Below are 27,201 nucleotides of genomic sequence, written 5' to 3' on the forward strand. Positions count from 1 at the left end.
GGAGCCCTGATCCCTGGGCCGTTGGCACCGAGCCGCCTTGGCTGAAGTGTCAGTAAAACAGGCACGTTCCCGTTAAACATTTTGCTTGTATGGACCTGGCGTTTTCCGGCGCGATACCTGTTCGGTGACGAGTCGCTGGCCAGCTGCAGTCACTGGGGGGAGCTGCCCCGGGGAGGGGGCTGCCCCGAGAGCCCCTCAGCTCAGTGGGGCACCAGCGAGGGGGCGAACGGGGTCCTGCCCCGGGACGCGCGTCCGGCTGTGGGGACAGTGGCCTCATTACGGCACAGAGCAGACCTGCCCTGCACCAGATGGGCTGAGCTACTCCTTTAGCCGGGCCCTGGGCTGGAGCTGGGACAGGGGCTGGGGGTCTGATCCCCAAGGGCAGCCTGGCACCCAGATCTGGCTAGTCCTGCAGAAGGGGATTGCTGGGCGGCTCCCCTGCCAATGGAAACCGGGTGGGCAGTATCCTGGGCCCCTGGGAGCTCAGCAGAGCCCCGGTGAGTTCTGGCCTGGCCTGATTCAGAGCCGAGGCACTGGGCTGCCCAGGTGTGGGGCTGAGGCTGTCTGCTGGCGCCCCCAGGTCACTGTCTGTGTGTGGGGCCAGGGCTGTCTCTGGATCAGGGCTGCCAGCATGGGGGGCTGGGGCAGCTCCACATTCCTGCTGCGGGGAGTCCCCCGGGCCCTGTCTAGGCCCCAGGGCTCCCCCAGTTTCCAGCATGTTGGTCCCCTAGAAAGGCTCCGAATGGAAGCGTTGAGGCAGTGAGAGCGAGCTGCCCCCGGAGCCCCCCGTCCCGGGCCCGGGGCGAGGTGGGATCTGAATGCAGATGAACCGTGGCCGAGCGGCTCATGTGTCCTGGCCCCAGCCCTTGCCAGGCCGGGCGCACGGTGCCGGCATCGGTTTAACAGCCCCTATTCTGCATCAATCACGACGCCTGGCCCTGGCGCAGACCGAGCCTCAAGTGCAAAGGGGCCGGCATGCTAATGAGCGCAGCGTCTCCAGCAGCCCCTGGAGCGGGCGGGGGCAGCCCAGGGGCCTGGGCAGGGTGGTGTGGAGATGGGGCCCCTGCTTCTCACCCAGGGGGAGCTGGGCTCTGCTTCTGCCATGGCTGGGGGGGTCCTCTCTCACTCCCAGTCAGTCACAGCACGAAATCGCAGTGGGGCTTGGCACGGACTTGTCCTAACGGGTCGGTTCAGCTCCAGGGACACTCAGAGCTGGGTTAGCAGGGGGCTGCGGGTCGGGAGTGAGGGGCGCCGGCGGAGCTGCGGGGGGGAGCCCAGGGCTGGGCTAGCGGGGGGCTGCGGGTCGGGAGTGAGGGGCGCCGGCGGAGCTGCGGGGGGGAGCCCAGGGCTGGGCTAGCGGGGGGCTGCGGGTCGGGAGTGAGGGGCGCCGGCGGAGCTGCGGGGGGGAGCCCAGGGCTGGGCTAGCGGGGGGCTGCGGGTCGGGAGTGAGGGGCGCCGGCGGAGCTGCGGGGGGGAGCCCAGGGCTGGGCTAGCGGGGGGCTGCGGGTCGGGAGTGAGGGGCGCCGGCGGAGCTGCGGGGGGGAGCCCAGGGCTGGGCTAGCGGGGGGCTGCGGGTCGGGAGTGAGGGGCGCCGGCGGAGCTGTGGGGGGAGCCCAGGGCTGGGCTAGCGGGGGGCTGCGGGTCGGGAGTGTGGGGCGCCGGCGGAGCTGGGGGGGAGCCCAGGGCTGGGCTAGCGGGGGGTTGCGGGTCGGGAGTGAGGGGTGCCGGCGGAGCTGTGGGGGGAGCCCAGGGCTGGGCTAGCGGGGGGCTGCGGGTCGGGAGTGTGGGGCGCCGGCGGAGCTGGGGGGGAGCCCAGGGCTGGGCTAGCGGGGAGCTGCGGGTCGGGAGTGAGGGGCGCCGGCGGAGCTGTGGGGGGAGCCCAGGGCTGGGCTAGCGGGGAGCTGCGGGTCGGGAGTGAGGGGCGCCGGCGGAGCTGGGGGGGAGCCCAGGGCTGGGCTAGCGGGGGGCTGCGGGTCGGGAGTGAGGGGCGCCGGCGGAGCTGGGGGGGAGCCCAGGGCTGGGCTAGCGGGGGGCTGCGGGTCGGGAGTGAGGGGCGCCGGCAGAGCTGCGGGGGGGAGCCCAGGGCTGGGCTAGCGGGGGGCTGCGGGTCGGGAGTGAGGGGCGCCGGCAGAGCTGTGGGGGGAGCCCAGGGCTGGGCTAGCGGGGGGCTGCGGGTCGGGAGTGAGGGGCGCCGGCAGAGCTGCGGGGGGGAGCCCAGGGCTGGGCTAGCGGGGGGCTGCGGGTCGGGAGTGAGGGGCGCCGGCAGAGCTGCGGGGGGGAGCCCAGGGCTGGGCTAGCGGGGGGCTGCGGGTCGGGAGTGTGGGGCGCCGGCGGAGCTGCGGGGGGGAGCCCAGGGCTGGGCTAGCGGGGGGCTGCGGGTCGGGAGTGAGGGGCGCCGGCGGAGCTGGGGGGGAGCCCAGGGCTGGGCTAGCGGGGGGCTGCGGGTCGGGAGTGAGGGGCGCCGGCGGAGCTGGGGGGGAGCCCAGGGCTGGGCTAGCGGGGGGCTGCGGGTCGGGAGTGAGGGGCGCCGGCGGAGCTGCGGGGGGGAGCCCAGGGCTGGGCTAGCGGGGGGCTGCGGGTTGGGAGTGAGGGGCGCCGGCGGAGCTGGGGGGGAGCCCAGGGCTGGGCTCGCAGGGGGCAGCTCGGAATCAGGGCTTTGGGCCCCCTTGGCTGCCAGCGAGGTGGGCACTGCGTCTGGGGAGCTGCTCTTCCCTCTCCCCGGCAGTCTTGGCTGGGCCCTGCTGGTTGCTCTGCCAGAGGCCAGGGCCCTTAACGTGACTGGGCAGCCCGGCCAGTGCTTGGAGTGCCCGGCAGGACCGCCGCGGGTGGGGGGATCGTGGCTGGGATGTGTCCCTGAGCCCAGGGAGAGACGGGGCAGGCCTGTCTGGGCTGGCGTCTGGCATGCTGCCGAAGGGTTCTGGCACTTTGCAGGGCGGGTGAGGGCCATGGGAGGGAGCCGGCCAGGAGTTTATCCCTGGGGGGGGTGAGAAATCCATAAACCCCACAGCAGGTCCATTCTCCCACTGGCCTCTCCTTGGGGTCACCTTGTCTGCGCTGGGCCAGGAGATGCCCAGAGCCCTGGCCCAGATGGCAAAGCCGTCTCTAGCATGGAGCTGCCATTGGCCCAGTGCCCGGCTCAGCTCTGGACTGGCTCTGCGGCAGGGGGAGACAGTGGGAGAAGGGTGCCAGGCGTGCCGTGACCCTAGGGAGCCAGCAGGCACTGATCCGAATGGGGAGGTTGGTGTCCAGCCAGTCACGTAGGGCCTGAATTAGCCTTTGGCGTGCCCGAGGGAGGGAGTGCCAGCTGGCCGGGTCGCTTGAGAAACCTTCAGCCCCTGCCGCTCCGGATCCGTCTCCTGGAAGGGTTCCCAGTGGGGCAAGCTCTCTGCAGGGAAGGATTGGCCGGCCTCTTGCTCAGATCTGTGCTGGGGGCATGGTGCCGGGGCACAGCCCGGGCACTTTGGCTGCCTGCTCCTTGATCCTTGCTCTGGGCTCGTGTCACGGAGTCCCCGAGCGATGCTCTGGAACTGCTCCCCATGAAGCCAGGCAGGACTCTGGGGCAGTCTCCTCTCTGTGAGCAGCCTGTCTGCAGGACACGCAGCTCACCCGGCTTCCCCCTTCCTGGCTCTGACCTCGGAGCCTTCAGCCTCCTCTGCCCCTCCGTGCGCTTCCCCCAGCGAGTCCGCCCAGGCGGGCTCCTGGGGAAGCCAGAGGGTCCTGCCCCCCAACTCCACAGTCAGACGTGACTCTCAGCCAGCCAGTAAAACAGAAGGTTTATTAGATGACAGGAACATGGTCTAACACAGAGCTTGCAGGTGCAGAGAACTGGACCCCTCAGCTGGGTCCATTTTGGGGGGCAGTGAGCCAGACAACCCCATCCGCCCTTCACTCCATGTCCCCAGCCAGCCCCAAACTGAAACTCCCTCCAGCCCCTCCTCCCCTGGGCTTTGTCCCTGTCCCGGGCCAGGAGGTCACCTGATTCCTTTGTTCTCCAACCCTTCAGCTCTCACCTTGCAGGGGGAAAGGGCCCAGGCCATCCATTGCCAGGAAACAGGGTGTCGGCCATTCTCTGTGTCCAGACCCTTGCACACACCTGCCCTCTAGGGCTCTGCAAGGATCATACCCACTTATCCCACCCCCTAGATACTTAAGAACTGCCTGGGGAAACTGAGGCACCCCCACACTATTCAGAGGAAACAGTAAGAACAGTCCCACTTTGTCACAGCGGGGCTCCGAACCCAGGAAGCGAAGCTGTGGGTAGCGATGTCGCCTCCTAGTGAGCGGCTGCATCGACACGGAGGATAAAAGCCCTACTACTGGGGCGTTCTCGCGCGAGCTCCACAGTGCCGCGGCTCTGCTCCCAGGGCCACCAAGCTGGGCCGATGGCTTTGCTACAAAGAGCTGCTGGAGGCAGGGTTGCTTCCACACCCCTGTCAGGCTGTGCCCAGGGGACTGCCAGCCCGGGAAGCCGGGGAGCGCCCCTGGCTGCACTGGGTGGTGCGTGGGGGGGGGGGGGGGGGGAGCTGTGTCCGATCCACTTTTGGGGTGACGTTGGAGGAAGCAGGCCTGAGTGGAAAGGGGTCTGGCCTCAAGTGGCTGGCAGTAGGGGCATCTTACCCACATCTCTTAGGGCTGATGCGGTGTCTATCACTGTGGTGTCTGGGCACTGGGGTGGGGGCTGCCAACTACCCCCACCCCTCGCAACTAGGCAAAGGCGCAAGAGGAGCAGAGGAACGTTTTGTTAAATGTTATTGGGTGTCACTTGTAACGTCCCAGCCAGTGCAAGTCGCCTGCTCCCTGGGGCCCAGCCCGGCCTGGCCTCCCCTGCTCCGTCGGGGGGCTCTGGGCAGTGCAGCCGGGGCAGGGGTTTGCGGGCTTGGGGGGGGGAAGGGGCTGGAGCTCCCTGGAGGGTGGGTGGGCTCACGCCGGCTGCGGGGGAAGGGTAGGACGGAGGGGGTGAGAAACGCCTGCATCCCCCACCGGAGTTGGAGGATGTGGCCTCAGTTTCCCCAAGCAGTCACTGGTGCTAGAACCTGGGCTGTGGCTTAAAGGGGGGAGAACCAGCCACTGGCGAACACCCAGGTGCAGTGCGTAGTGCCCCTTTAAACAGCTTGTGAGTCTCTAGTGGCGCTCACTGTGTGCCTGGCTTCAGGTCTCATCCTCACTGCCTGCTGCTGGGTCTTGGCTCTTTACAGGACAAACCCGAAGCAGGCGTAGGGGCACCGGGGAGGACGGTAACTGAGGGCACTAACCATACACACCAGGCTGGGCCTGGCTACACACACACGGCTGTTCTGCCTGGTGTCCGGGTGCTGCAGGGATGTGGGACACAGTGAGCGCCGCCCGGGGGCCCACAGACTGTTTAAAGGGATCCCTCCCGATTTCTAGGTGCTACATGCGTGCGTAAGGCAGCCTCCCTGCCCCCAGTTTGCTGCCAGTCCTGGCACGTTTGGAGGAGCAGGGGGGATGGGTATGGCCAGAAGACAGTTCCCCAGAGCTAGCGCTATGCCCATTTACACCTGCTGAGGATTTGGCCTGTAATCTTTTCCTCATGTAGCAGTGAGTTCCACAGGTTAATTGTGTTGCATAAACAAGTGATTCCCTCTGACCTTGCTGTTCAGTGGTGTTGCCTTTTTCTTATTCTTGGGATTGATCTATCCTCCTGGGGGTCAGACTTCACGCTTACCTGAACACGGGGGGGGGGAGGGGCATGGGGCAGATGCTCAGCTGGTGCAAATCAGCGTCTTCCACTCAGCCCAGCAGAGCTGCACCAGTTTGCACCTGCTGTTGAGCTGTGTTTATTCTGCAGGAATGGGAGCCAATCCATTGTGCTACTAGAGGGGAAACTGAGGCACGGGGTGGTGAAGTGACTTGCCCAGGGCTGCTGACTGAGGCAGTGGCAAAGGCTAGGTCAAGCGCTGGGACTCCAATGTCTGTGGTGCTCAGCCCGTTGCTGGTTGCAGGGGCCGGGGCTGGGGCCGGGGCCGGGGGGGGCTCAGCAGGTTGGAGCCCAGCTGCGGGTGACTGACCGCTCTCCTTTCTGCCCCCCCACAGCCCGAGGACCTGGAAGCCCCCTCCTCCCACACGTTCAAGGTGAAGAGCTTCAAGAAGGTGAAGCCATGTGGGATCTGCGGGCAGGCGATCACGCGGGAGGGCAGCACCTGCCGAGGTGAGTTCACAGGCTCCGACGCAACCGGGGAGTGGACTGAGCCAAGCTGGTGCTGTGTGGTGCCCACCGGGTGGCCTGCCATGAGATGAGCGGGGGAGGTCTCAGCCCAGTTCCCAAGGGAGGAGAGCCGGGTTCACAGCCAGGCTGGTGGTGTGATCTGAGGGGCTAAGGAGGGAGCAAGCTCCGTCCGGGGCAGGGCACCAGACTCCCACGGGGCCATGGGGCACTGCCACGTGCCTGGGAGCATCGGTGACACTTTTGGCCTTCACACCATCCCCTGTCAATGAGTTCCACAGGCAATGAAATGTTCTGTCTTATTTTCTGTCCCTTTCCTAGTTCTTCCTAGCACACTGCTAGCCTTTTTGACTGCTGCTGCCCATTGAGCTGAAGTTTTCGGAGGACTCCCCACAGTGACTCCAAGATCTCTTTCTTGGGTGGTCACGGCTAATTCAGACCCTGTCCTTGGACGTGTAGAGTTGGGATTATGTTTTCCGACGTGTGTTATTTTGCACTTATCAATGTTGAATTTCATCTGTCATTTTCTTGCCCAGTCACCCGGTTTGGTGAGATCCCTTTGCAACTCTTCACAGTCTGCTTTGGACTTCGCGATCTTGAATAATTTTGTATCGTCTGCAAACTGCCACTACGCTGTTCACCCCTTTCCCCAGATCATTTATGAATACGTTGAACAGCACTAGTCCCAGTACAGACCCCTGGGGGACCCCACTGTTTACCTCTCTCCACTGTAAAAACTGACCACTTATTCCTACCCTTTGTTTCTTGTCTTGTAACCAGTTACTGATCCACGAGAGGACCTTCCCCCTTATCGCACGCATGCTTACTTTGCTTAAGAGACCTTGTCAAGGCTTTCTGAACTTCCGGTACACTAGATCCTCTGGATCATCCTTGGCCACATGTTTATTGTCCCCCTCAAAGAATTCTAATAGATCGGTGGGGCGTGATTTCCCTTGACACAGACGGTGTTGACTCTTCCCCAATAGATTGTGTTCAGCTACGTTTCGGATAATTCTGCCCTTTACCATGGTTGCAACGGCTTTGTCTGGCATTGAGGTGAGGCTCACCGGCCTGTGACTGCCAGATTCGCCTCTGGAGCCTTTTGTAAAAATAGCCATCACGTTAGCTGCCCGCCTGTCCCCGATGCAGGGGCTGATTTCAGTGGGGTGCCGTTGCAGTTCTCCGGGCTGGCCACAGGATGGCACCCCAAGACTCTGCATCAGGAAGAGCTGTGGGTGCAGCTTGCTGGCCAGTGCTGGATAAAGGGGGCTGCACCTCTCTGGGGCAGGAAGGGACCATATGTGGTGTGCTGGGCTAGGACCCCCCCTCAGGGATCTTCCCAGCTGCTCAGCCCCTAAGAACCACCTTGGCCATGCCCAGCCTTCACTGGGTGCTGGGGAGTCGGACCCTGGGGGGGGGGGGGGTCCCCTTGTCCATCAGTGACTGCGCAGCCAGGAGGGATCCAAGGCCCCTGCCCTGAGCCCGGAAGGGTCTGGGATGGTGGGGGGTCCTTTGCCCCAGGCCGTGTGCTCTCTCTGGGGTGAGGCTCCGTCTCCCTGCGGAAGGGGCTGAGAGAGCAGGAGGCAGTGCTCAGAGGAGGTGGGGTGGGGATGAACCAGCTGGGCCCACATTGGGCAGGGCAGTTGAGCCCCCTAGCTCGGCCCTGGCTCCTCCCTCCAGCACCGCGGAGGGGATCGGAGAGAATGGGGTTTCCCTTCTGTGGGTTCCCAGCACGGCGCGGCCTTGAGTTATCGATAGGGAACCTGGATCCAGAGGGGCCAAAAGCCATTTCACAGAGGGCTTGTGGGCCAAGGTCCTGACCGGACGTCAGGGCGAGCCCAGATCCCCGGAGGACGGGCCCAGTCCGAAGGGGCTGGCAGGGGGATCCGGGCAGCTTGCACTGGAGACCCTAGTGCTGAGAGGCTGGCAGGTGTTGTTTGACTGAACGCAGAGGCAGTTAGATCTTGGAGAGAGGTGGGCCGAGCCGCAGCTCTTGTTTGAAGCGGAGCAAGGGGGTCTGTTCTCTCCGCCTGGGGCTCCCTTCTCCTGGGCCGTTCCTGGGGGGCTGAGCTGCTGTCTACGTGGGCCGGGAGCGTGGGAACAGAATGTTTCTCCCTCATGGTTTTTCCAGGCGTGCGGAAGGGGGAGGTTCCTGGCCGGGGGTCCCGGTCGAGCCTCCGCCCGAGAGGAGAGTGGGCAGGGGTCCCCGGAGCCGGGGGGGCCGCCTGGCGCTGATCCAGCGTCCAGCCGGGCCTCTGGCTCAAGTGACCTGTCCCTGCCTTCAGACGGCTGGGGGGCAGGTCTGAGCTCACCCTGTTGGCTGCTGTCCCCACGGGGTCACAGAGCTCAGACCTGTTCTGGGGGGCCCATGCTCAGCCTCATGCCTCATGCTTGGGAATCAGCCTGCGCTTTCCTTTGCTCACCCCGCCTCCGCCCATTAGCTCGGTCCCACCCCCACTGACCCCCTCTCTCTCCTTGATCTCGGTGCCCTTCAGAGCCCCATAGCTGGTCCCTCGGGCTCCCGGAGGCAGGACGGTGCCCGGCGCAGCCTCACCCCACCCAGAGGGGCACCGCAAGGCCTGCAGGTGGGACGGCTGCAGGGCGGGGATTGACCGTGACATTTCAGGGGCCCTAGGTGCAACGTTGGGTAGCCTGGCTGGAGGGAGCTGTGTCCGTTCGCTCCAAGGCCGAGAAACCGCTGTGTGCTCCTCAGAGCCGCTCCCCTGAGCGCGAGGTGATGCCCAGGCCTAGTGATCTTTGCTCTGGCCGCTGCTGGTGATGTGTTGGGAGATCCCTAGCGGGAAGGTGCTATAGGGTCGCAAGGGGTGTCCACAGCCTCCGCGCTAAGCGGCCAGCTGGGCTCCGTCCCTGCATTTTGGGACCTGGTCCTGCCAGGAGCAGAGCCCTGCTGCCCACTGGGGCGACGGGCAGGAGCCCTGAGGAGGTGGGAGCGGGCAGCACGGCCCTGTCAGCTGGCACAAACTGGGGGAGATCAAAGCAGAGAAGGGGTAAGGAAGGGAGAGGAGCCCTGTCACGGCCCCCACCGCAAGGTGGGGGAAGCCAGCATGGCTCTATGTGGCCCATCCCTTCGGTGGGCGCTGTCCCCATGGCTGATGTCAGCGGAGACATTTCAGACCCCGATTCTCCCCTTGTGTGACCCTCCTGGTTGGACCCCACAGAGCCCTGATGGCAGGACTGGGGTCTTGGCATGTTCAGTGCTGCCTCGGAGCCGGCAGGGGGAGCTCACACATGGATTTGATGGTGCCTCCCCCTGCCCATGGTAGCCAGTTTAACTATTTGTTTTCCTGTCGTGTCCGAGTGGTGGGCATGGGGGCGGGGTACCGGTGGGTGTCCCCCAGCATGTTGAAAAGCAGGTCGGGGTTGGAAAGCAGGAAGAGAAGACCCAGGGTGGGGCTCGTCCTGCAGGCCTGGGCAAGTCACTTCCATGTGTACCTCGCTTTCCCCAAGTGTGAAGGAGGGTCAGTAATTCAGACCTGTGGCAGAGTGAAGGGAGAGTTTAGTGCGGGTTTATAACTAAGCAGGCGTTAGCGGTGTGTTACTTTCCTTGTGCAAGTCTTATTTTTCCCCTGTCTTTGGAATAACATTGTCACCAAAAGCCTCCTGCTGTCCACGTCCAAAGAGGTCCCACAGCAAGGGGGCTTTATACACTCAGGGAAACGATAAATGAATGAGCAGATCTCAAAAGTAACAAGACTTGACTTGACTTGACTTCCCTCCTCAATCTTCTGTAAAGTCACACACTGTTCCCACTGCTAACCTACAGCAACTTTGGACACCTGTTCCCAGGACTTTGCAGGTTGTGGGGACGACGTTTTAACTGTTATCCACCCATCCCAAACAAAGGCTACCTAAACCTCGCCCCCCCAGGATCAGTCACTTGTTCACCTGCATCTCAACTTGACATAATTGGCACAAACAGTAAGAATGATTTGTCCTCTTCTCCCATAATGCCCTGGGGGTAAGAAGATGCAAATAAAGAAGAACCTGATATGACCCTTCCACCAGTAGATGGCGCTATTAACTTCCGCATTTGTTACGCTAGAGGGCCGGAGCTCAGCTGACCCTGAAATATGCGTAATTGCCAGCCCGCCAGCCTGGCAGCTGTCCCACGCACCTGGTCGCAGTTCCAAAGCTGGCATTGCCTAGGGCATGATCCAGCTCCCCCTCACCTCCAGATGCCTGTGGCGCACGCTGATTGGCTGGCAGACTTTTGGCTGGAGCTTTCCTCGCTCTCTTGGCCGGGGGAAGGCAAGAGGAATCTGTGTCCAGCAAGTGCAGGGCCTGGTTAGTGAGAAACCCAGGGCCAGGGTTAAAAAGAGAGGTTCTGTTGGCATTCGCCGTGGGCCAGGATGTGCCGCCTTTGGGGCGCGGGACCTGCAGCAGCTGTGCGCATGTCGTGCTGCCCACCCCGGGGCATGATCATGTCCGACTGCACTAGCCAGGATGGATCGGCCCCGGCCTGGCCTGGTGGGTAAGGCACTGGAGTGGGATTCAGGAGATCAGGGCTAAAATCTGGTCCTGCCACAGGCTCTTAGGCCAGTCACTTAGTCTCTCCGGGGATCACATCCTGCTTGTCTTGGCTGTGTAGATGATAGATTGCCATCAGGGCGGGGACTGTCTCTTACTCTGTGTATGTACAGCACCTAGCGCGATGGCACGTGGATCTCGCTCGAGCCCTCTAAACATGCTGCTGGAATACAGGGAGTGGGTGGAGGTACCCTGGTACTGCAGCAAGTAACGTTATCCATTCGGCACGGGGTACTTCCCGGTTTGCCTTTCTGAGTCAGCGCCGGGCCATGTATAATGCCAACGGGCGTGGTGCTTCCTCTTGGATGAGACTCGGGCCTGAGACCTTGTGATCATTAAAGAGCTCTGGATGCTTTTTGTGCTGGGGCGGGGATGTTTGTGACTTAAATTCCTTCTGTTCTTGTAGCTGGAGCAGGCGTTCCCTGCTTCCTGACTTAAGCGGGGGTGTTGTGTGCGGCTGTTTAACAGCGGCTCCGCTCCACCTCAGAGGTGGCTGCATTTCATCAGGGAGTGCAGTGCTTCGGGAAAGGTTTTACTGTAGGCTGGATGGGGCCGCAGCTATGGAAGGTCATTCTCTCTCTCTCTCTCACATGCTGCCCAAGGCATGTGTATAAAGGCGGAAGAACACGTGCATGGAGGGAAAGGAGGATATGAGCTGGCCGTGGCAGACCCCGGCGCAATTCAAGTCCCACTGATATGGATCTGTGGCGAGGTGAAGTCACTGGGCAGTGAGCCGCAAGCTCCTTGGCCCAGCCAAGTCCCTGTTATCAGGGCGGTCAGGTGCACCCCTGCTCTGTGCTCATTTTCCGATGGCTCTGCCGAGAAGGAAAAGCTTATTCAGGCTGCAACAATGCTGGCTTCCTGTGTTCCCTGCTGCACCAGGAAATAACCCCAGAGAGGAGAACCTCAAGGCACTGGGCAGCTAGCAGGGCTGAGCTTTGGGGTGGGGCGGGAGGGATCCCTTCCCGGTCTCCTCCCCTTCCAATCAGGGACTCTGTGGTGCTTGTGTCCCTTTGCCAGCTGGAAAGGTGGTGGCGAGAGAATGGCCTTAGTAGCGTGATCGAAAATCCTCGCTCTTGCTTATAACAGCAGCCCCTTTGGAAGTTCAAAGGCAAATCCGCATCCTTCCGCACTGGAAGTTGTGGGTCTGGGTTGTGTGCTTGCACTTCCCGGTTTGTTGTTGTAGGGTTGCTGGTGGGATGCGCCGGGGAGCTGCTGGAGGTGCCGTGTGTTGCTATTGTAGTGTTCCTCCTGAGTGCACAGGTGGCGTTTGCAGACCCTGGTTTGTTATTGTAGGGTGGCTCATGACTGTGAGGCTGTTGGTTTGGGTTCAGCAAAGTGTAGGGAAGAAAGTGCCCTGGGGAGAGTTGGCCTGGATTAAGGAGCGATGAATCGGCTTAAATAAAACAACTGACCCGCATGCGCGCACGCCGGTATGCATGCACACACAGAGTTTTTCCTCTGTTTTCCCCGTCTGCACTTGCCGGTCCAATGGTCTGAAGGGATTTCTAGAAATCTCAGAAGAAAGCATCTCTCTGCAAGATTTCTGGCCCGGGGGGCTCAGGCAGTTGCGTGCATCTGGAGGAGGTTCTGAGAAGCATCGGTCCGTTTGGGTTCTTAGGCACTCTGGACCTCTCCAAGCTCAGCCGTTGTTAATACTTCTCGTACAGACAGCCCGTGGTGGAAGATACAGGCTGAAATATAGTTGAGATTGGAAGAGTCTCTTCGGCTCTGGTTATACTGTGTGATCCAGTGGATGCTGCCTCAGACTCAGAAGAGCTAGGTTCTGGCACTGACCCACTGGCTGATCTTGGGCAAGTCATGTCCTTGCTCTGTGCCTCAGTTTCCCCATCTGTAAAATGGGTATGATGCTACTCCTCTCTTTTGTAAAGTGCTTGCAGCTGTGCAGGTGAGAAGCTCCGTCTAAGACTGAGCTGATTATTATTAGCTGTTGTCAAGGCTGATTCCCCACTCTGGCACTTCGAGTGCAGAAGGTGGGTGGCCCGCAAGGATTAAAAGAATGAATACTGGCCACTTCAGGCTGGTATTAAACTCCCAAGGTCACCGCTTTTCTTCGGCCTTGGATGGGTAGATGCTGCCACCACCCAAGTGCAAACCCCTTGAAGCCCAGGAAGGAAGACTTAGGAATTCCGTCCTGTGGGGTACCCCCAAGCCCTTTCACCTCCCCCGGCCAGGGAAGAGCTGAGAAAGAAAACCAAGGAAATCCGTTGTTGCCACCAGCTATTTGACAACATATGCACAGACCTCTTGGGACACTAAAAATCCAGTCCTGTTTTTAAAAAAGGTAAATGTTATTAAACCCAAAGAGAAAGGAAATACGTTTGGAACTTCGGCTTTTTGCTAGATCTTAAAAGCAACAATTACAAAAATTAAGCATCAAGATCGCACTCTTGAGGTTCAGCGTAAAGGTTACAAGCAAAACAAAAGCATCTGGGGTTAGCACAGAGGCGTCCACAAGCCAGTAAGAAATAACCCTAATCGCGTCTTTCTAAACATTCCTGATCTACTTACACATGTGGGTTGCTAAAAGTAGTTCTCGGTACGATCTGACGATTTTCAGATCTGACTTAAAGCTTCTCACAGCATAACTGCTCCCTGTTCCCCTCTTCCCCGGAGAACAACAACAGACAAAGGGGAAGTTTTTTCCCAACTTTAAAAAGTTCTAGCCTTCCCATTGGCTCTTTTGGTCAGGTGCCCACTCCTTTCCTTTTACCTGTGGGCTTCTTAACCCTTTACAAGTAAAGCAAGTAGAGAACAGCTACTAAGAGGGATTTTATAGCTAACTGGCTGAGCTACCCCCCCTTAATTTATCACAGCTGTGCTGCTGCTTGGGAAACATGGAACCAGATTTCCCAGAATGAAAAAGTGCAGTAAAATTCCCCTGGGATGTGAGAGTCAAGCTGGGGTCTTTGTGTCCCCCCGCACCATCAGCAGCAGCCCCTTCGTTCCCCCCATAACTCCGGTCACAGTGCTGATGGGGATGATGCAGGAGCCGGAGTGGAATCCAGCTGTGAGATCTAGCAGGAGTTTCAGATCAGACTCCGGAGACTCGCAGGGGGCAGATCGCAGTTACCTTAAAAAGTGGCCAGTTCAAAACCAACCGAAGGGAACAGTGTGTAACTAGCCTGGCCACTCGCTGCCACGGGAAGTCACTGGGGACGAGAACTTCGCACAATTCAAGGAGGGACTGGACATTTACATGGCCCTAACGGATATGCAGCGTTAGCATAATTAACGATGGTGGAAATTTCAGAAGGGTTATTTCAACTTGATGCTTCAGGGCTTGGGCAGATCCCTAGTAGAGACAAAAGGCAGATTATCCCCCATCTGCGACTGCCGGGTTCGTACCCGTCTCTCTGAACCCACTGTCAGAGGCCGGATGCGGGGCTAGATGGACCTGGGTCTGTCTGTTCCTATGACACATACCCAGGGCCCTTTTTACAGAACCTGGTCATGGCAGAGACTCAAAGGACACTGTGCAAAGTCATTTCCTCCTGGCCTTTATTAATGTGACTTCCCATGGGCTCTGGCAGAGATGGGGTTAAAAGGCCACCCCCAATAGCCAGGTCTTCCTGACGCCAGCATGGAAGGGGGGGCAGGTGAGTCTCATTCGGAGGAGATGGGGCTGGGCAGGTGTTGCAGGGTGGGAATGTTGGGGAGGGGCTCCCTGCAGCCCTGTGTTGCATGGAATGTGGTTTGGGGCGGGGTGTACTTTGCATACTGAGCCCCCTCCCCCAAAATCTCTTCATTTGCACCCAGAGGGGACCCTTCCCTTGTTTGAGTAGCTTGCAGTCTGTTGCCCATCTCGGCCATGGGTGTGTTTCGCAGCCTTTAGGGAATGTTCTCATCCCCAGATGGGGAAACTGAGGCAGCGGTGGACTGTGTTACTGTGCCCGGCGGGTAGTTCCAGAGTGGGGCTGAGCACCCAGGAGTCCTGAGTCTTGCACTCGTGCCTAGTTCAGCCGGTCTCCCTGGGTTAGAAAACCCAAGGTAACGAATCCTGTCCAGCACAGGCCAGGCCAGGCCCCCCCGCCTCTCCCCGCCAGGAACAATGACTGTGTTGTATCAAAGGAACAGATGCTGTTTCTGGCAGGGCTGCAAACTGCAGTGTAAACCCTTGGGGGCAGGGGGCGGGGAACTCTACCTGGCCCGGGGGCTTTGCTGGGACTTGCCAAGAGCTGGCGGGCAGTGCCTACGCCGTGTTGGCATCCACAGCAGGGTTCAGAAATGTGAGTGCCAGCCAGTTTAGGACAGGGCTGAAAGCCGGGGTTATGGAGGTCCCACTGCAGCAGGAATGCCGTGGGCCAGCCCCCCAGCGCTGGGTTTGCTGGTGCTCTCCTGGCTCATGCCAGCTGAGACCTGGCCCGTTGTGTGGGTATTTTACCCAGCTGGTGGGTCTCCTGGGAGTGCACAGGGCAGCAGCTGATGATCGGCTTTGTCTGTGCCCAGCCGTGGGCAGCCTGTCTCAGCTCAGCCATGTAGCGATTCTCGAATGCCGTCCGGTGGGATCGCCACCGTATGCCAGCCCCATGCCCCCGTGGGGTAGAGAGCTGGGATCTGACACAGCCCCCTGGGGAAATGCGCCGTAGGGCTTTCTCCAGGGGCCTGATCCTGCCCCTTCTGAGGTCCGTGCAGGATCAGTCCCTCAACCTCGCAGCTCTGCACTGGGCCAGCCCCAGGCCAGCTGTCCGGGCTGTTACTCCAGCCTCTCCTCCCTGCTTCGCCTGCCCCAGAGAACCAGTTCCCCCGGGCCTGAGGTCTATGGGGCTTCCTTCTCCGAGTCCCGTTGAAAGTTAGGCAGCAGGAGCCAGGAGGGTGTCGGTGGGGGAGGACTTAGTGTGTTTGCACATGGCACCTGTGTGTACATGCCACAGGCCCGGCCGTGGGTGCGAGATGATGGGCCCGCGGCGCTTGTGAGAGGCGTGTGCCCACGCACACGCAGCCGGGGCATGTTTGGGGGACAGGGCAAGCCAGGCATGTGTGCCAGTGATGTAGGGAACTCCACATGCCTGGGAGCTGAGCTGTGTCCAGGCAGCTCAACGGCCATGGGTCCAGCCCTGCTTTGTGCCCATTGAACGTGCAGATCAGTGGTCTGCCAGACTGAGCGTGGGGTGCTGAGGGAGACGGCCCAGCGATACCTGGTTGGGTTGGGCCACGAGCCTGTGAGAATGGACTTGTGAGAGGAGCTCTAGGTGCTTCCGACACAGCCCTGCTGCCGTTTTACAGCTGGGGAAACGGAGGCACAGAACAGTTAAGTGACGTGCCCAAGGCTGCAGAGGAAATCAGAGTCAGAGCTGGGAAGAGAACCCAGGAGTCCTGGATCCCTCTCCTGTGCCTCACCCTTCGTCCCTCTAGATGTGGCCAGCTGCAGAGAGCCAGGGCCTGTGCCTGGCAGTGAGACACGGCTGTGTAGCAAGGGAAGAATGCCCCATGCAATCCCACTCAACTGTATTCCCCAGGGAGGAGCTGGAGGGGGCAGCGGAGGGAGGGAAGCCCTTTAAAATATCCCCTGCCCTGCCCCAGCCGTTCGCTTCAGTCCGCCTGGGACCTGTCCTGGTCCCGGGGCAGCACCTCTGCTCTGTGCCGAGGGCCCCGGTGCCTGGGGTCTGGGTGTGAGGGAGGGAAAGTGGGAGAGGGACAGAATGTGTTAGAGGGATGTTCGATCCCTAATGGGGACAGAAGGGTTCCCAGGGATCGCTTTGCTGGACGGACTGCAGCAAATCGGGTGCGTTTTGGACTGAAAGTGCCGATCTGCCTTGAAGCGGCACAGCAGGGCAGGGCCCAGGTGTGCTCAGTGACTCCCGCTCACATGATGTGAGGGGTTTTCCTGCCTGTTGACCGGTAGCATGTTCCTGGACTCTGCGGTCAGACTCTAGTGTGGTGATGCCAGGGAGCTGCGCCGGCCCTGCAGGGACCATGGCTGGCCTGGCTTCTTGCTGTTGACATCAGCTGGGCCAAGATGTCACCACCTGAGAATAAACCAGTGTATTGTAGGCCCCGATCCTGGAAACACGTGCTTGCTTTTAATAGGACTGCGCCCCCATGCAGATCTGCCTGGGAGCAGGTCTCTGGAGTTCACCAATCCCGTTCTTAGACAACTGCCTTGCAGGTCAGAGCGACCCTGCAGGAGTCCCTTGGTGGTTCTGTAATGCAAACACTGCAGCCCTGTCTTAGAGAGAGGAATGGCAGGAAACTGACCTGGCTGGTTTCACGCTCCCTAGCTGAGTGAGCTGCACACACAAAAAGGGGAAGGTAAATTACACAGCCTGCGGGCTGGAAAAAAGAGATCTGGGATTTTCAAATGTTCTCTCAGTTTTGAATCAGGCTGGAGAAGGGAAGCCTGGGAAGGCGACTCTCATTCTTGATGCTGAGTCTTGAAATTGTGTCAAATATCGAATTTGCAGCTTTGCATTGGGGGCTTCTGTTTGCAGGTTGCACCATTTGTGGCATGTTAAATCAACCGTGCAGCTATGCAGAGACCTGGTGTTTTTTAGCTGTTTTAGCTGATATAATATTATATGATGTATTTAGTGCTTTTCATCCTTAGCGCTCAAAGGAGCTCAGTGTCATTTCCACCTGTAAAATGGGAAAACTGAGGCACGGAGCGGGGAAAGTGACTTGCCTACAGTCACACAGAGCTGGGACTCGACCCCAGGTCTCCTGAGTTCTAGCCATGCTGCCTGCACATCTATGGGGAGGATCCCCGCCCAGATACTATGGTGATGGGCAGTTGGAGACCATCGAAGTATCCAGGGCTTCTCTGATATAGTGTTGGGCAGTGCTTGTACGGGTCCTGGGTGCGATGGGCGGGCTGAGGAGCAGAGAGACGTGCCCTTCCCAGCCTGTGATCATCTAAACAGGGAGTGGAGCGTCTCGGTCTCTGGCCCTTCAGTGGGAGAAGAGAAGGAAGGTGTGACCGGGCGAGGGGAACCGGGGGCTGGCCTGCAGGACTCCAGGGTGGCTGGAGGTCACGAGAGAGGGGCGAGGGAGCGATGGATGAGCACCGCAGAAGTGTGGCTGTGTCCACCCTGCTCTGAAGAGCTCACCTGCCGGGCCCCAGGCACTGCCTTGCCTGGCCTCAGGATCCCATCGTACAGGGATTGCGCCTCCGGGGACAGCTGGGGCCCATCGTGTGCAGAATGAGGGGTGAGCTGCAGGCTGGCCGCTGGCAGGAGTGGGCGTGGGGGAGGGCAGGTAAAGTAGGGGCTGGATGTAAGCTGGATACCTGGCAATGCTAGTGGAGTGCCAGGCTTGGCCCGGGGCCGCGGGAGACGCTAGCCCTGGTCTGAGCCATGGCCCGGGTGGCCTAAGACACACCCTGCAGCTTGGACATCAGGGGCTGTGTGGGGTGACTCAGGATGCCGGCAGGGCTGGGGGCCGCAGGCTGCACCACCTGGCCTGTCTCCAGCGCTCCCCAAGCAGGACTGGATGGTGGCGTCCCTGGAGGAAGCCATCCGTCAGGGCCCCAAGGAAGATACATGTTGCGTCCCTATCTCTGGGTTCTCCTCAGTGAGCAGCTGGAGAGCCGAGCGCCCGGGAGGGCTGCCCTCAGAGAAATTGGCCCGTTTCGCCCATCGCATTGCTGGAGGTGGCCAGCAGCAGCCAGAGCCATGGCTGTCACTTGTCTGGTGCAAGCCTCGGGAGGTCTGGGATGTCGCATGCAATGGTGCGTTCTCCAGCCGTGGCATCGTCCGGTACCACAGTGACCTCGCACCGTTTCGCTCCAACCCGTCACAGGGCACTGCCATGTTGTGGTATGGCCAGGCTCCCCGTGCCCGGCTGGTGGGTTGGCAGGGCAGGCCAGGGCTCCTGGCACCAAGAGGAGTGACGTTTTCTGGCTCATGACCTTTGTCAAGAAGGTGGAGGGTCCTGTCCCCCTGCTTTTCCACCCCAGCGCTCCTTCCGCCCCGTACCCCAGCTCTGCCGCTTCCCCTCCATCTCCTCCCTGCTAGCCCAGCCCCGGCCCCCCTGGAACCGGAACCTGTGCCCCGCTCAGCAGCCTGGGCCCAAGGGGAATCCCTGACCCCAGCCCTCCTGCTCGTCCATGCCGGGCCCGTCTAAGAGCACCGGCGGTGCTGAAGTGCCAGGCGGGTCTGGCGTCATGGATGCCCGGCACATGGCGAATGGGCACCCCATGCGCACCCCGGCTTTCGCTCTACACCCACAGCCCAAATCTCTCCGAGGGGGGCCCCCTTCTGCTCAAGCCCGGGCTCTGCCCTGCCCAGCAGGGTCTGCGGCGAGGGGCTCCGCAGAGGCCTCAGACAGGGGGGCCGCGAAAACTCCTCTTTTTTGTTTCCTGTCCTGGGGCAGGGAGGCAGCTCCCCAGCGCCGATGGCTGAGCAGCCGGCCAGGACAGGCAGGAGGGGACCGGGCCGCACATTCCTGCTGGAGCGAACTGCTTAGGAACATGACTCCTGGAGCGAGAGGGCGGGCCAGGCCTGCTCCCTGCGTGCTGTGCAGTCAGGAGAGAAAGAGGAAGGGGGAGAAAAAGGGGTAGGCAGGCGAACCCTGAGCCCCGGGGCAGGCTCTGACAGTGCGACAGGCAGCTAGGCACAATGGGCTCCGTCTCCTCCCGAGGAGCCGGGCTGTTGCTGTGGGCTGGCATGCTCCAGCGTACCTGTGCCGCCGAGGCGATCGTTGGCTAGGGGCCAGGCGCTTCGCTTTCCTCCCCCCGCCCTCCGCCCCGGCCTGCGCCTGTGTTTCCCGCAGCAGCCTGGAGAGTTTGTTCGGGTTGGTGTTTCTGTCCTGGGTAAGCCGGCCCAGTTCCCTGCACTTGGAGCCGGGGAGGTGAGCTCCCGACTGAGTCCTGGTTTCTTTCTCTCTCTCTCGCAGGGTGCAAGCTGTCCTGTCACAGGAAATGCGAAGCCAAGGTAAGGAGCTGCCCCCCCTCGTCCTTTCCGAAGGGGTGCAGCAAAGTTTCCTTGTGTCGTGGGTCCCGGGCGGGTTGGAGTCGCTCTGACTCTGGAAGGGGGGAGCCTCTCTCCACTCTCCTTGGCTTCGTTTCTGCACTTGGGTCCTGATTGTCGATCAAGGTGACACGCTCCGGGGTCCTGCCAGGGCTGCAGTGTCCGGTTACAAAACGTTGCTGGGGTCCTGGGCTGCTGCTCCCTGCCGCAGGGGGGAAGGTGAAGCTCATCCCTCCTGTTCCCAGCGCCAGGGGCTTTTCCTTTGTATGTACGGCAAACAGTGGTTCCTTTCTGAGCTGCCGCTGGGCACCCAGCGAGCCTTGTGCAGAGGTGGCTGCTGCTTTGCAGGTGAACGATCTTTCCTGCTCCCCGGCCCCTAAAAGCACGGTGAGATCCTGGCCCTGGGGAGGTCAGTGGGATTTTTGCTGTTGATTTCACTCTGGGCGTTTAAAGCACACACATTTCCAACTGGTTTGCCTTAGCTCCCCGGCGTGCTTGGGAGACGTGCCCCCTTCACGGCCGCTAGAGCGGAGTTCTTGTCCCGGCGCCGTCCGGCCTGCTCGGGTGGTCACTGGTTGGAGCTGGTGGAGATGCCGATTCTCGGCCCCTGATCTTGGCATCAGCTGCTGGTTGGTGATGGCTTGGTCTCGAGCCTGGGGCTGCTGTGAGCTTGCCTGGCTGATCTATTCGGCGCTGGGGAGGCCTCATCTGAAGTATTGTGTCCAGATTGGGGCCCCACACTACAGAAGGGGTGTGGACAAATTGGAGAGAGTCCAGTGGAGGGCAACGAAAATGATCAGGGGGCTGGAGCACATGACTTACGAGGAGAGGCTGAGGGAACTGGGATTGTTTAGTCTGCAGAAGAGAAGAATGAGGGGGGATTTGATAGCTGCTTTCAACTACCTGAAAGGGGATTCCAATGAGGATGGATCTAGACAGTTCTCAGTGGTGGCAGATGACAGAACAAGGAGCAATGGTCTCAAGTTGCAGTGGGGGAGGTTTAGGTTGGATATTAGGAAAAACTTTTTCCCTAGGAGGGTGGTGAACCACTGGAATGCGTTACCTAGGGAGGTGGTGGAATCTCCTTCCTGAGTGATTTTTAAGGTCAGGCTTGATAAAGCCCTGGCTGGGATGATGTAGTTGGTGTTGGTCCTGCTTTGAGCAGGGGGTTGGACTAGATACCTCCTGTGGTCCCTTCCAACCCTGAGATTCTCTGGTCTGGGTTTGTGGCTGCCTCCGGGGCACGGGGGGAGAGCGCTGCTGGTGTTCTGGTGCTGGCTTTCCTTCGGGGGCACATACATTGCACCGCCCGCGGGCATGTGGGCAGGGTGCAGCCGCAGGCCGGGTGCATGGGGCAGATTCTTGTATCCTGGGTGCCCGTCAGTCCGTGCGCCCGTGACCCATCGGGCTGCAAATATGCAGTGGATGCAGCACGTAAATTTGGGGTGACGTGCAGGAAGAGTCTAGTCCGCTGGCCTCCCAATGACCCCCGTCCTGCTCCTTCTCCTGCCTCTGGTGCACGGATGCTTGCTGCTCCTTCTGGCTTCTCTGGGTTCCTCGTCTGCTGCTTGGGCTTCTCCTCCCCAGTTGTTTCCCCTGCTTCTCGGAAGCGCCGTGCACAGCATCTGTTCCGAATCGCGGCGCACAGGCCCGCATAAGGCCCAGTTGCCCTGCTCCATGGAAGGGTGTTGATGGAGAAGGTCCTGGGGCCTGACAGCCTCCATCCTTGCATAGGGGGAGAGGAGGCTGGCACAGAAGAGCTGGGTACGAAACAGGGTCTCGGCCACCGTCTGCTTGCTCCGTTGGATGCTGCGTGGGGAGGTCGGGCGCTGGGGGGAGAAGGGGAGGAATCTCCTCAGGTTGGCTGACGGGGCAGGTGATGCTAGGAGCTGGCCATGGAGAGGGGGCCGGAGCGCCTGGGAGTCACTAAGCTGGTGGTGTCTGACACAGCATCTCCCCACATCTCTTCTCCAGCTGCCAGGAGCCACCCTAGTGCGGCAAAGCCCCGAGCTGTGTCTCTCTCCTGGGGTCCCCCCTCTGTGCCAGATGATCGCTCTGGAGCCAAACAGAGCATGTAGAGAACGGAGCTGGTGTCACCCATGGGACGGTGTGTCCCATGCCCCATGGTACAGAGGAAGGCGAAAAACCTCCAGGGCCTCTGCCAATCTGCCCTGGAAGAAAATTCCTTTCCGACCCCAAATATGGCGATCAGCTAAACTCTGAGCACGTGGGCAAGATTCACCAGCCAGATACTACAGAAAATTCTTTTCTGGGTAACTCAGATCCCACCCCATCTAACATCCCATCACAGGCCATTAGGCCTATTTACCATGAATATTTAAAGATCGATTAATTACCAAAACCATGTTATCCCATCATACCATCTCCTCCATAAACTTATTGAGTTTAATCTTAAAGCCAGATAGATCTTTTGCCCCCGCTGCTTCCCTTGGAAGGCAGTTCCAAAACTTCACTCCTCTGATGGTTAGAAACCTTCGTCTAATTTCAAGTCTAAATTTCCCAATGACCAGTTTATATCCATTTGTTCTTGTGTCCACATTGGTACTGAGCTGAAATAATTCCTCTCCCTCTCTGGTATTTAACCCTCTGATATATTTATAGAGAGTGATCATCTCTCCCCTCAACCTTCTTTTGGTTAGGCTAAACAAGCCAAGCTCCTTGAGTCTCCTTTCATAAGACAAGTTTTCCATTCCTCGGATCATCCTAGTAGCCCTTTTCTGTACCTGTTCCAGTTTGAATTCATCCTTCTTAGGCTCCAGTCTGTGCTGCCCCTGCGGCCGTGGGCGCCGGACAGACTGCAAAAGTGGCCCAGCCGCCCCTCCCTCATGCCAGCAGGGAAGGGGCCTCCCTGCTTACGCCACCCAGCTCCCGTCAGGAGCCAACGGGCAGGGGCCAGGACCCCCTTTATTGCACTCTGCCGAGTTCACCCACTTACTTCCCTGGTCCTTCTCGCATGAACAGAGAGCAACAATACCCGAAGTCCAAAGGCGCAAACAATTTGATGTTTATTGGGGTGAACTTTCAGCAAGCATGATTCCAGTTTCCTTCCTTAGTATCCTCCTTCCCAGCTCTGACACCACAGAGCCTTACACCTGTGTCCTTGTTCCCATTCCTGCCCTTAGCCAAACATGATTCCAATTTTCTTACCCACATTCCCTGTTCCCATTTTCCCCACACACACCCACCCCCTCACTTCCTGATTGACTGCAGACTATATAGTAAAACTTGAGTTCTGCTTTGCTATACCTTAACCAATCATTTTCCTGAAATTTAACTAACCAATCCTAACATATTGTAACATGATTATGTAACCAATTATATCCCACCACTTTAATTGGTTTACACCCAGCAAAATTAATTATACAGCAGACAAGAACAATCACAGAACCAGACAGAGATTATACAGACAAACAATAGCAAAGTGGGAACTATCATGACAAAACAATACAGAAGTGAGGATTTCACATCCCAGCTATTGATAAGTGAGTTCTTGCCGGACAGGATGCTATCAAACTAAGTTTCCTTTTACATTTTCTAGGCACTTCCCTTTCTCTGGAGGTGATAGGAATACAATCCTGTCCTGATAGTGCCTAACAGCCCAATAGCACCTTATGTCAATGTGACTAGTTTGGAATGGGAGGATGTGACTGTTCGCTTCCTAGCTTATGGCTGCCTCTGCTGCTTATGTCACGGAGTCCCTGGGCGATGCTCTGGAACTGCTCCCCATGAAGTCAGTCAGGACTCTGGGGTAGTCGCCTTTCTGTGAGCAGCCTGTCTTCAGGACACACAGCTCACCCGGCTTCCACCTTCCTGGGTCTGACCTCGGAGCATTCAGCATCCTCTGCCCCTCCGTGTGCTTCCCACAGCCAGTCCGCTCAGGCGGGGCTCCTGGGGAAGCCAGAGGGTCCTGCACCCCAACTTCGCAGTCAGACGTGACTCTCAGCCAGCCAGTAAAACAGAAGGTTTATTAGACGACAGGAACATGGTCTAAAACAGAGCTTGCAGGTGCAGAGAACGGGACCCCTCAGCTGGGTCCATTTTGGGGGGCAGTGAGCCAGACAACCACGTCTGCACTTCACTCCATGTCCCAGCCAGCCCCAAACTGAAAACCCCTCCAGCCCCTCCTCCTCTGGGCTTTGTTCCTTTCCCCGGGCCAGGTGGTCACCTGATTCCTTTGTTCTCCAACCCTTTAGCTCTCACCTTGCAGCGGGGGAAGGGCCCAGGCCATTAGTTGCCAGGAAACAGGGTGTCGGCCATTCTCTGTGTCCAGACCCCTGCACACACCTGCCCTCTAGGGCTCTGCAATGATCATACACCCTTACCCCACCCCCTAGATACTTAAGAACCGCCTAGGGGAAACTGAGGCACCCCCCCACTATTCAGAGGAAACATTAAGAACAGTCCCACTTCGTCACAGCTTAGCCAAAGGCCTTAACCTAAGAACAGGGCCCCAGATTGTCACAGTAAGAGAAGGCCCTTACACCGGCAGACAGTGATTTTGATTCTTTCTTTTGTACCTCTATAACTAGCCAAATGATAAGAATACACCTAAATTCTTAGAGTATAGGCCTTACAGACCTGAATATCTATATCCTAACAGCGCCCCCTATCTCCTGTGCCCATGACTGTAGCCCAGTGCACCGGGAGGGCATCAGAGGAAGAGGATGGAGGGAGAGATACCAGCCCTTTGGTTTGGCTTAGAGCGGCTCAAGTGGAATAAATCAAACTCCCAATGTTCCTGGCCAGGCCAGCCCGTCATTTTGGGTCTCTGTGGCTACGGCTTCAAACCCCAGCCGAGCCCTTGAGCTGTCACGTTTCCAAACCCCCACAAGCCACGAGCGCGTCCCATCCACCGCGGCGGCTGCTGCTGCTCTCGCTTACCCAGATGGGCTCCGTCTCGCTCGTTAGCCTAACCAGAGCAAAAAAACATACATAAACCTGACCTTGGGGATGAGGTTATTTCCCCCTCCTCCCCTCACAAACGTCCTCGAGATTTTATACCCTATAGGAAGAGGAGAGGGGGGAATCTCAATAGCAGGCATCCAGTGCCACGGAGACCCTACAATAACACAGCGGGGCTGGGCAGTAACAACAATGGGTGTTTGCAGAGTGCCCGGGGCTGCTGGGGTTGCTGGTGCTGCAGCCCTGGAAAGGGCTGGAGTCGTTTTATTTTTGGTAAATCCATCACTGGGGCTACCAAGAAACAATTAAACAACAACCACCGAAAAAACCAAAGAGTGCCTTTAAAAAAACCCCTTAAACGCTGGACTGGCACCTGGGCACTTTGTACCATTCTCAGGTGCGTGGGCAGCGTTCTCTAGTTCTAGTTTTTCTTTGAGCCCCCCCCCCCCCCAAATAAAAACTCCCTGGCCCAGCTGTGCCACAACAACTGGTTTTCTGCATATAAGAGCCAGGGCTGGCGTTAGGGGGTAGCAAGCAGGGCAATTGCCCGGGGCCCCGCGCCACAGGGGGCCCCACAGGCTTCGGCCTCAGCCCTGGGTGGTGGGGCTCAGGGCACCGGGCTGCAGTCCCTTGTGGCGAGGCTTTGGCTTTCTGCCCTGGGCCCGAGAATGTCTAATGCCAGCCCTGCTTGGCGGTCCCCCTGAAACCTGCTCACAGTCCCCCAGGACCTCTGGTTGAGAACCCCTGCTCTAGTTTAATACTAGGTTGGGTATTTTAGGGTTGTGGGGGGGCAGGGGAACATTTGCTTTTGGTGCAGGGAGGGGGGACCCATCCTAAAAGTTAAAATTGCCAACAGATATACTCGCTTCGTAATTATTAGTCTTGGAGCAGCTCCGGGCCGCACTGTGCAAGGGGCTGTACGACCGCAGAGCAAGAGCCAATCCCGGCCCTGAAGACTGTACGCTCTACACAGACGCCGCACAGAGAGGAAGGAGGAGGCCCGAGGCTCGGAGGCAGCTGGTTACGCTCCCGCGGTCCCGCAGGGGGGCGGTGGTGAAATCAAGACTGGACCCTGGACCAGCTGTGTCCTTACGCAGCGTCTTTCCCCCTCACAAGGTCCAGCCACGGCAGCGCCCCTTTAAAAAGCACCAGCCCAGGCCGATCACCTGGCCGATCACCTGACCGGTGGGTTCTGTTTGCTCTGAAGCAGAAGAGGTTTGGCTGGCGGTCTCGGAGCGGGCTGCGCCTATAAACCAGCGGCAAAGGCGGGGGAATGGGGCAGAGTTCTTGAGGCGACGCCTGCCGCACAGAATATGCTCGGCCCTTGGGGACGGCCGGCCCCTGTGTACGTTCCCAGCCAGCAAACGGTGCAGAGACGAGTGCAGGCCAGAAGGATGGGTGCAAAGTTACCGTCGGGAATTCATACTCCAGTTCCCTGTGCGTTAGGTGGGGGCGTCCATTAGAGACCTTTGCAGCAGGGGGGAGCGGGGGCAAAGCCAGCCACAGCCAGCCACGGCCTGAAAGAACAGGCCCAGCCACTGGGCTGGGGAACTTGGGAGATCTAGGTTCAAGCCCTGCTCCGCCACACTGTGCTGTGACCTTGGGTCGGCCGCTCCGGGTATGCCGGCGCTGCAAGCAAAGCCCGGATCTGTGGGACTCGTGTTCCCAAGCCTGGGTTCGAGTGTCCACACGGCACCGGGAACCCGGGCTTTGCAATGTGCTGACGCGTCCACGCTGCAGTCTGCAGACCCGGTCCGAAGCGTGTGCTCTCGTATTGTGGGTGGGGGGTTGCTGCACGGCGGGTTGCAGGAGAACTGGCGGATGTGTGTCGGGTGGTCTTGCCGCGTCTCCCGTCCCTGGCTCTGCAATGGGGATAGCAGCCCGCCCTGCCTCACCGGGTTGGGGGGGCCGGGGTTGTGAGGATAGATATGTCGCACAATGAGGTGCTCGGATGCTCCGGGGATGGGGGGCCAGAGGGCCCTTACTGAGACAGGTATCTCTGCATTTCAGAGGCCGCGCCTGCACTTTGCCAGGCTCAGCGTCTCGTTGGCCCCAGAGGGTCGCACGCAGAGAGGGCTGTGTCCACGCACGCATTGAAGGCTTGTGAGGTGCTTGGAAATCCTCAGAGGAGCAGGGCCAGGGATGCGACCAGCAGAGACTACGGTTCCCAGCATGCAATGCACTGCTCAGCTCAGGATGGAGCACTGCATGTTGGGACTTGTAGTCCCCACGAGCACAGCGGTGGGTTAAAGTCACGGCTGGTTGCAGCCTTTTCAGCCCAGGTGTGTTCGATGCCCCGAGGGGAGATGCCTTCCAGCCCAAGCGACTGCAGGATTTGTGTCCCTTGGGAGACGGCTAAAACCTGGGAACTTGGGCACAATTGTTTCCTCTCTCCTTTTTGCATGCAGAGGGCTCCGTAGGGCGGACGATCTGAGCGATGGCTGAGCACTGCTGTTGTTGCAAAGGCAGGGAGCTGAGGTCTTCAGACAGCTAGCCCCTTCCTACGCCTGCTGTGTAGAGTGTGGAACCCTTCTGCCCGTCAGAGTTGGCAGCAACCAGGGCCGGGTTCAATATCTAGGGGATCCATTCCAGTAACACAATGCAAACCGGCTCGAGCCC

General features: G+C 59.5%; 1 protein-coding gene across 10 annotated transcripts in view; it reads left to right on the top strand.

Annotated features, from left to right (window-relative positions):
• TNS1 (tensin 1) overlaps window positions 1-27,201 on the top strand; it is a 288,617-nt gene that overhangs the window by 27,642 nt on the left and 233,774 nt on the right. For all 10 annotated transcript variants that reach the window (XM_075117712.1, XM_075117713.1, XM_075117715.1 and 7 more), the window contains exons 2-3: window positions 6,055-6,169; window positions 19,586-19,623. In XM_075117712.1, coding sequence (XP_074973813.1) covers window positions 6,055-6,169; window positions 19,586-19,623 — 153 coding nt within the window. The remainder of the gene's footprint in view (window positions 1-6,054; window positions 6,170-19,585; window positions 19,624-27,201) is intronic.

The sequence above is a fragment of the Caretta caretta genome, chromosome 11, assembly GCF_965140235.1.
Source record: "Caretta caretta isolate rCarCar2 chromosome 11, rCarCar1.hap1, whole genome shotgun sequence".
In the NCBI taxonomy this organism is placed as follows: domain Eukaryota; kingdom Metazoa; phylum Chordata; order Testudines; family Cheloniidae; genus Caretta; species Caretta caretta.